The sequence below is a fragment of the Alosa sapidissima genome, chromosome 15 (genome assembly GCF_018492685.1).
Source record: "Alosa sapidissima isolate fAloSap1 chromosome 15, fAloSap1.pri, whole genome shotgun sequence".
Lineage (NCBI taxonomy): Eukaryota > Metazoa > Chordata > Actinopteri > Clupeiformes > Clupeidae > Alosa > Alosa sapidissima.
The window spans coordinates 17045012-17053632 of NC_055971.1; the positions used below are offsets into that span (position 1 = coordinate 17045012).

The 8621-nt window shown below is 45.5% G+C and overlaps 1 protein-coding gene across 2 annotated transcripts in view; it reads right to left on the reverse strand.

Annotated features, from left to right (window-relative positions):
• LOC121683410 (serine/threonine-protein kinase DCLK1-like) overlaps nt 1-8621 on the reverse strand; it is a 74990-nt gene extending 66369 nt beyond the window's left edge. The window contains exons 1-3 of one of the 2 annotated variants that reach the window (XM_042063033.1): nt 8316-8621; nt 7576-7969; nt 6072-6418 (exon numbers count right to left, since the gene is read on the reverse strand). In XM_042063033.1, the coding sequence (XP_041918967.1) occupies nt 6072-6418; nt 7576-7936 (708 nt within the window). In that variant the 5' untranslated portion in view covers nt 7937-7969; nt 8316-8621. The remainder of the gene's footprint in view (nt 1-6071; nt 6419-7575; nt 7970-8315) is intronic. The other variant, XM_042063034.1, reaches the window with a different exon arrangement.

The following is an 8621-nucleotide window of genomic DNA, read 5'->3' on the forward strand; positions in this document are numbered from 1 at the left end:
ATACAGCCATCACCCAGACACTCCCCAGCCCCATGTTCACTGATCAGTAAAGGAGATTGATTGCACTGGTTGGTACATTACACAAACCCACAGTGGCAACAGCACACTCAAGGTCATCCGCAGCCACTGGATCATGCTGCCCCTCCACTGAAGCTGCTCTTCATCAGGCACTGTGGAGGGATTCCCACACTAACGAGGGGGGGCAACGGCTGGATGGATGATTACACTAGGATGGTACTGAAGGGGGGACAGCCAGCACATCAAACAGTGACATTTCACTGTCTTACAAGGCTGTTTCAGAGAGAGAGGGTTTGCATTAAGTTGTGTAGGGGTCATGCTGACACAACATCAATACAGGGTCCAAAGCTATGCGATTCATGAAGATTTGTGTCAGTTGAACAGACACACCCACGCCATTGAGCTGCAGCGCCCTCCTGTCTGTCCTCACGCAAACGCTCACAGACACATGAGGCAGGGCAGACAGGAGAGAGAGAGAGAGAGTGAGTCACCGACTCATGGAAGAGAAAGAGGAGGAGGGGGAGGAGGAGATGCTACAGGCGAGGGGGAAGCTCCTTCATTCAGACTCATGCTAACTCATGCTACCGCCACCACCGCTGCATCCGCCCACACACGACACCATCGCCAACCCCCACCCGCTCACACGGCATCCACCGCTGCATCAGCCCATGCAACACACCAGCAGCAGCCCCGACCTGCTCACACAGCCTCCACGCTCACACCTCAGCATGACGTGCCAGGTGCCCTCAGGAGTTTACTCTCTCTCTCCCCCTCTCTCTCTCTCACTCTCTCTCTCTCTGTCTCAGCAGGACCTGTTCAGCCTATCTATCTCCAACTGTCAGTCTCTCACTTTCTCTCTCTCTCTATCTCTCTCAGTCCCTACCAGTCTCTCTGTCATGTTCTCTTTTGTCCTATATTTCTTTGACCTTCTCCTCTTTTTATCTGTCTGTGCCAGACTTGTGCAATCTGTCTATCTCTCTGTCAATCTCTCTTTCTCTCTCTCACTCAGTCCCTACCAGCCTCACACACTCTCTCTCTCTCTCTCTCTCTCTCTCTCTCTCTCTTCATCCGGTGTCACATCTGTTTCCAGAAGCACCACTCTGGCACAAAAATAAACCCCCATAAAAAAATAAGCATCTGCTGAGCAAACACAGCCCAGACAGCAGCACCCTCCCCTGGGGTGAGTTCGGAGGTGTTAATGCCAATTAGCGATGGCGAGTGACCCATCACTCCGCACATGTGACCAGCCTAATCCAATCCCACACAAATGACCTGCTGAGGGGGAGCCATGACAGTGACTCAGCAGCATGAAGCAGTGGAAGAGAGCGAGAGAGAGAGAGAGAAATCGGCAGGTTAATAAGCGGAGCTACCACAGTGGAGTCTCACCTTCCATGCTGTTCGCTTGATGAAAACCAAATGCAGTCGGTGGTTCCGCTGGGTGTGTTGTGTGCATGATAGTGATACTGTATTTGTACAAAGTGATGATTAATACAGTAACATTGCAACAAATGTAGGGTCTGTAAGACCAACATGATAGGATAAGAAAACAATGTACAATGACAGTAATGTAGCTGTATTTGCATTTAGCTCTTCCAAAAATACTGTATACTGAAAAAATCTGTTCAATACACACCTGGCTTGGAATAAATGCTGTAGGCCCCACAGGTTATATCTACAGTACAAACCCTTTTACAGCATTATTCAATGAAGATCACAATGTTTTTTCCATTTCAATTTCAATGTTTTGAAATGTACAGTGCATTGACTGTAAGAAGATGTAATTTATTCATGATAAATTACTGCCAATAGGCTTTAAGCTTAATGTCACTAGTAATGAGACTTACACAAAAATCAATCAGCAATGCAAAATCATTCATAATGTATTATGAGTCTCCATATTATCCATTATGCTGTCAATATGTCCTCACCAACCTAAAAGCTACCAAACATCTCTGTCCATGCTGATAACAAGCACTCAAGAAGTGAATTAGGTGAGTGGCCTACAGCTCAATAAGGCATCAAAACACAGGGCCTTCTGTCTAATTGAATAATGCAGGGCAGGGGCCCAACTGAATCAATGCAGGCAAACTGTGGGCACAGACCGACCTTCTGTTGGGCATGGGAGTGTGGCAGCCAGGGGGCATGTGGAGCGACAGCCTGGCTAACTGACAGACAGGGCAGTCTATTCAGGAGCTGACCGATGCCAAATGATGACTACTCATCCAAACGATAGGCTCTAAAAGCTGCACTTAGTGTCCGTGAAGAGAGTGTTGAGTCAATAGATCAAATCTGAGGAGAAACAACATTATTGGCCCCAGCCGGTTGATAGATGTGCGTCCCGTCACAGTTAATAAGGAAGTCAAAATGACTGTGTTTACATGGCCTGTCCGCAGTCTTGTGGCACAGCCACAGACCAACCTATTTCCTCCGTCAACATGAATTTTAGAAGTAAAAAATGTGTTCATTACTGTTTGTGATTTGAGTACATTTGAAATATATCACTACTTCTGTCGCCATCAGCATGGTTCATTAAGAGATTTCTGGACCACTAATACAAATGTTATTCACAGTAATGTTTCATTAAAAACGTGCAATACAAACTCAACACTAATTATTTCATAATCCTATGTTGATATCACTAATACTAATTAATACTATATCACACTAATTGCTGTCATCTGTAACGCACAGAACATGTCTCAGAGCACAAAAGTACAGTAGAACAGACCCCAGGCACAATATTGCCAGAACAGGGCCCAAACTGATCTAGGATCAGTTTCTCTCTGGGGAAAGTCCCTCATTCCTGTACTGCAGCCCTGTTCCTCCCTCTCCTCCAGTACAGGCCTGCGTGACATCACCACTGCACCTTTCTGCCGCAGAGGCTGTTCCTTAGCAACCGGTTCCACCAACCACCATCACCATAGAAACCAGCCAAGGATAAAAAAAAGGAAAAATCACAATCACAATTTCTTTGAAAAAGGCACCAACGCAGCACAGAGGCAGACAGTCTATTAATAGGCCCTACGCAAAAAAAGAAACAACAGCAAAAGGGGAGTAAAAAATAATGATTCGGGAACATTCGGGGCGGGAATATTATTGTCTGATGTTATTGCCTAACAGTCCATATGTTCTAGTTTCCTTCTGGTACTAGAGTTCTTCTAAATATTTTGGAACACTAAACTCCCTGGTTCTTAGCTCTATCAGACAATGAAAGTCATTACCATTAGAGTCGTTATCAGTAATTGTACACAATTAGGCCTCCTAAATTTTTTTAATTGTTTTAGGTCTATAGTTCAAGTCCTTTCAGTTCCACTATATTTGTGCATTTGTCAAATGAATTTAATTATATCCATGGTCATTTCCTGTCATAATGCAATTGAGTATCAAAAATGAGCAAAAATAATCCTCATGGTTCTAAAGGCTGAGGTTGACAGAAACTAATACAGACACAGCTTGTCACCATTCCACGTGACTCTGACGATGCATACCAAAACAAACACACTCTTCCCTTTTACCTGGACAGCAGGACCAAACTCTCTATCAAACACTGCTTCACTGTGTTCACTGGGCACCTCTAGATTAGTGGGTTAGCAAAGTGTGACAATGCTGTAGGGATTCTGCAGGCAAGCTTCCAACCCACATCTCATTAGCCTTTTAAACAGACATCTTACCACACACAGATAATTAACGTAGGCCACTTCCCCAGGTTTCCAGAGCTACTGTCAGGGCCCTGGGACACTAGACAACCTACTGTGAGTGACTCTCCCAAAACCTCTCCTTGTGTCGACATCAGACAAGACACGCTTTTTTGCGTTGAATTGTATGCTTAGTCACTCACTCTGCCATGTTGCATCAGGTGAGACACAGCTGCTGTTTTCAGAGATGCTGCGGAGCTAGTGTTAGGGGTTGGCATTTGAGGGACAAACCTCCACACTGTTGGAGAAAGGGGGTGAAGGGGCAAAGCCATGCCTGACAAGAGTGGGGTAACTCTGGATAGAAGGGTGGCACACGCTGGCAGTGAGCCATGAGGTCTGGAGCTGACAGAAGGTCACAAGCTCAGCCTGCTCCCACTGAGACTAAAGGAAAGTAAAGGTCACTGCCATAGCCAACAGAGCCTGTTCTAATGTCTCTGTACCATCTCTGCTTACAGGCAAACAAAGACAAGGTGGGCATATGGACATATTCCCTGTGTTTGCTTTTAAATCAATAGAAACACACCCATGCATTAAGTTTATGAGCTTGTATATGACTACATGTACTCTCTCTCTCTCCCTCCCTCCCTCTCTTTCTCTATGTCTCTCTCTTACAAACAAACAACCAAAGAGAAAGATCAAGTCTCCGTAGAAATTAGGACATTCTACAGGGAAAAACACAAAATATGCACATAAAACTAATTCCTAAGGACATTAGGACACTCAGACCAAACTTTGTATTCCCCAGAGACAGTTCCATTTAACCCCCTTTTTAAAAACTTTCAGATTAATATGCACCCACATTCCCCACCCATTAAAAACATGTGCCTCTAAAAATGGACGCTGCATGTCCCCCAAACGCCTGGGGACGACGGGAGGGTCATTTGGAGGAGACCATGTGAGCTGAGGACAGAGGCTCCCTGTCAGCTTGGGCAGGATTTTTGTGAAAGGGAACAGCCTGACCCCGATTGGGCTGCCGCTGACGCAAACGCCACCTTGCCTCGGCAGAAAAACCAGGGCAGCGCGTTGCTAAAATCAGATCAGGTGGTGGTCTGAAGAGTGACACGGTACCTCTCAGCAGTTGAAGGGCCAGACCAGGCGCTCTCAGCCGATACCTACGTACCAGTTCAACCTGAGGGAGGCGAAATACTCAGTCACTGGGCTACTGTCTTGAGATATGGCTCCTGTGACTCAATAGAGAAGAGTGGAAAAGGGCATAGCAGAGGGGCTAAGAGATAGACTACGCAGGACAAACTGATGAGTCAAATTCGTTTTATCTGTAGTTCCACAAATGTGAATTTGAATACTCTGTGAAAAAGAGGGATTAATAGGCTTCCATTGCTGTAAGGCAGACTCAGAGATTTATCTGTAATTGGGGCAGACGTCTTGTCTCACACCTCCCTTGAAGCAACTCAAAAACTTTGCAAAGGCTGTCTTTCAGATAAGAGATATATCATCATCTCTGCCTCAAACTACACAAAAGTTATTCAGAGAAGACAGTAAGACCTCTTTGGTATTACACCCCCTGCTAGAGCTGACTTCAAGTGTCCCTAATCATGAAAAGGAAGGGAATGTGAACATCGGAGAACAGTCAGAATGAAGAACGAGTACAGAAGATCCAGCACCAACAACCCTAAACAGCTGAAGAGTGTTTAGACTGTATCAAATCTGTTCAAGCTGCTACATTAAAAAGTTCTCAAGATATGTTAAGACATGATGCTTTTCTTTGTAAATTCTTAAGCAGGTGGGTGAGGCTACCCAGAAAAGAATGAAACAGGTGAGCACATTCCTGTTTGTTTAGAAGGCAGAATTATGCACACCAAAGTAAAGCCAGACATTACTCCCACCAGGGCATGAGAACCAATAAATAACAGCACCTCAATGCGTAACTTTCACCATAATGCATCCTAGGGTGTTTTTGTGAATGTACTCGAGTCACACTTTCGTTTAAAAGCATAATTACGTCTCAAGCGCCACTTTCAAGCTTGACCGTATTGACGTTTTCGGGTGAAATGGCCTTTTGAATGGGAGTGCTACGGGCACTACTATTCTGATACATGATCGCGTCAAAATCGCTATTTTTAAAACACTAAGAAGGCTCGACACAACATGAAACTTTGATCGAAGTATCATCAGTGTCTCTACACATGAACTCGAGCATTGAGAACATTGTTTGTGTACACATTGTTTACTAAAAAGAAAGGTTTTGAACAACTCACTCCTTGACTGGCAAGATGGCGGCGAATAGAAAAGCCAAGTGAATTCTTCAAAACCTTTCTTTAAATAATAATCATAAAAAGGAGCAAAACTTTCTTTTAGTAAACTCTGAGTGCAGACTCAAGAGTGCAGAACTGGACCTACCATTTTCCCATCCACAGTGTAGAGCCGCTTCACGACGCCCGAGTCCAGCTTGACCGCCTCCGTGATGTCCGTGAGCACCTGCTCGAACGAGTGCGCCGTCTTCTTGTTGAGCAGGATGCGCACGGCCTTGCGCGGCTTCACGCCGCTGCGGATGATGGTCACCAGCTTGGGCCGGATGAAGTCGCGCGACTCCCTGCTCTCTGTGGAGCTGGCCTTGGCGCTGGCCAGCGAGGTGGGCGCACGGGCAGCCGTGGCTGTCTTGACGTTGACCGACCAGTTGGGATTTACATTCTTCATGTACTCCAGCGTCTTGTAAGGCTCTATAGAGCCACACACGTAGCTCTCACCTGTGGAGTTGGTAGTAGACAATATTACAAGCTGTCAATGTGGATTACAGAACAGTGTGTCAGTGCCACAGACTAGTAGTGTGTGTTGAGGGTATATGCATTAGTAATGCTGTTTGAGTGGTACGACCGTGATCATAGACAGGGCCAGGAGACATATATGCATGTATTCATGATGTATACATCCTTAGCCATTATTGCCACTTATTGCCAGTAAAGCAAAGCAGCCTGGGACAGCAGAGCCTAGACCTACTTAATGAAGTGAAGGCGTGACGAAGGGTCAGTCTTTATGACCACATACGCCTACCCCTACTTTATTAGTTTCAATGGGCTTACTGTTACCATAATTATATGTAAGGTTGGTCAGAGGTAATGGTAATGGTTTAGCACAGCAGTTCATTAAGTCTCCTCTTGATAGACAGATAGCCTCCCCTGACCTCTCCAAATGAAATTAACTGCACCATGTTAGCATTAAGTCACTCGGAAGCCCATGCTGAAGTGAAAAAGCCAGTCACTGCTAGTGCAGTCCCCGGATAGGTCAGGCCCAGATGTGATACATAAGAGGACTGCATCTATTGCATTGCTTTATTTACTGGAACTTGTATGAAACCTAGTGCATACAATTGATCATTTTGTCTTTTATGTAGGCTAATGAATCTGTGGGCCCTGTAGGCCTAAACATCACTTTTTTAATTATGTTGTGAATACCCACAGCCACTGCTAGAAAATGTGGGCCTCTCTGGGTGCCCCTTTTCAGTGCTGGGCCCTTAGAATAGTCCTTACTACATCCCCCCCCACACACACACACACACCTCCAACAGCGGTGTGACCCTGCCCAAAACCAATATATATATAGTGGCAGACATACCATAACATAGCTGCAAGAACAGATTCTTCTGTGTGTGAGAGGGGCATGTCTGTGTTCATCATCACAAAGAGGTTACTCTACAATTTCATAGAGATACCAGAAAAGGAAAACAGGTCTGAATGGCATGCATCCACACTGTCATCAAACCTCAGATACTTCATCAATTTGTTTTAAGAGCCTTCTCCTTGTCATGTTGCTCTCTGAATTTTACCTACTCAAACAGCCAATGCAGTACTGTGTGAGCTTTCATGTTAACATGTGGAAGTGTGATATTCAGCTAGTAGAGCCTCACCCTCCTCTAGCTGATCCATACTGGTGATCTTCTCTATCCCATCAATGGAGTATATCGTGCGGACCCCCTGGGGCAAGTTCACATTGTCGGATAAAGAGCGTGTAAGGTCAGCTAGCAGGGCTTCGAAAGACCTGAAGCGGTCCTGGGATATGGCATACACAATCCCCTTGAAGTACCGGTCCCCGTTGCGGTAGAAGCGGACCTTCTTAGCTTTCTTCTCTGAACTCAGCGCTTGGAGGGTGCGGGTACGGTACAGACTACAATGTGCGCTGTGCGTAGGACTGGGCAGGCCGTTCGCTCTAGAGCCCCCACGGTTGTACCTCTGCGCTTTGTCCCGTTCGTCAAAATGTTCCAACTCCATATCGCCTTAGCGCCGAAATAACGTTTTGATAGTCTGCAGGGGAAAAAATAATGTTAGTTTAATGTTCTTTACTAGCCATTCCCATATAATAACACATAGCTGTGCTACATTTATTGTATCCTGTGTAAGTCATACAATTGATCGATTAAAAGACAGATTGCAAATGGGAAATTATATTTTCACATGTATGAGACAAATAAAGTTTTGCTCCTTCTTATTATTATTATTACTTAAGTGGTTGAAATCATGCTAACACGCCCAGTCTTGGATGTCCACTGCAGGACAGAGAACACTCCATCCTTAATCTATGTAAACGATTGAGAGAAAGTGCAGGTGTATCATCTCATTAAAGCATGAAGATTTAAAAGCTAGATCTCACCTCAATGCGAGTCTTCTTTCTCAGAGATAATTCCAGTTGCAGCATGCAGCACTTCGGTTTCAATGGTTTGGGGTTGGTAAAGGCAGTGGGGAGAATCGTGTGCCTCTTTGTTGCCCTGTGGCTACACTCGTGTTATCCGTGCGAGACGGAGGCTGGGCTGCAGCTGGTGCTCGTCCCCCCCTTTTGGCAGTGATTTACATTGGTCCGTCCCCTCATTGAGATGCGGAGTCTGAGTAGGCTACAGCACACGCCTTTACCGGTCGCTAGTATCCCTGGAGATGCACTCAATAGGATGTGCTGCGCTAA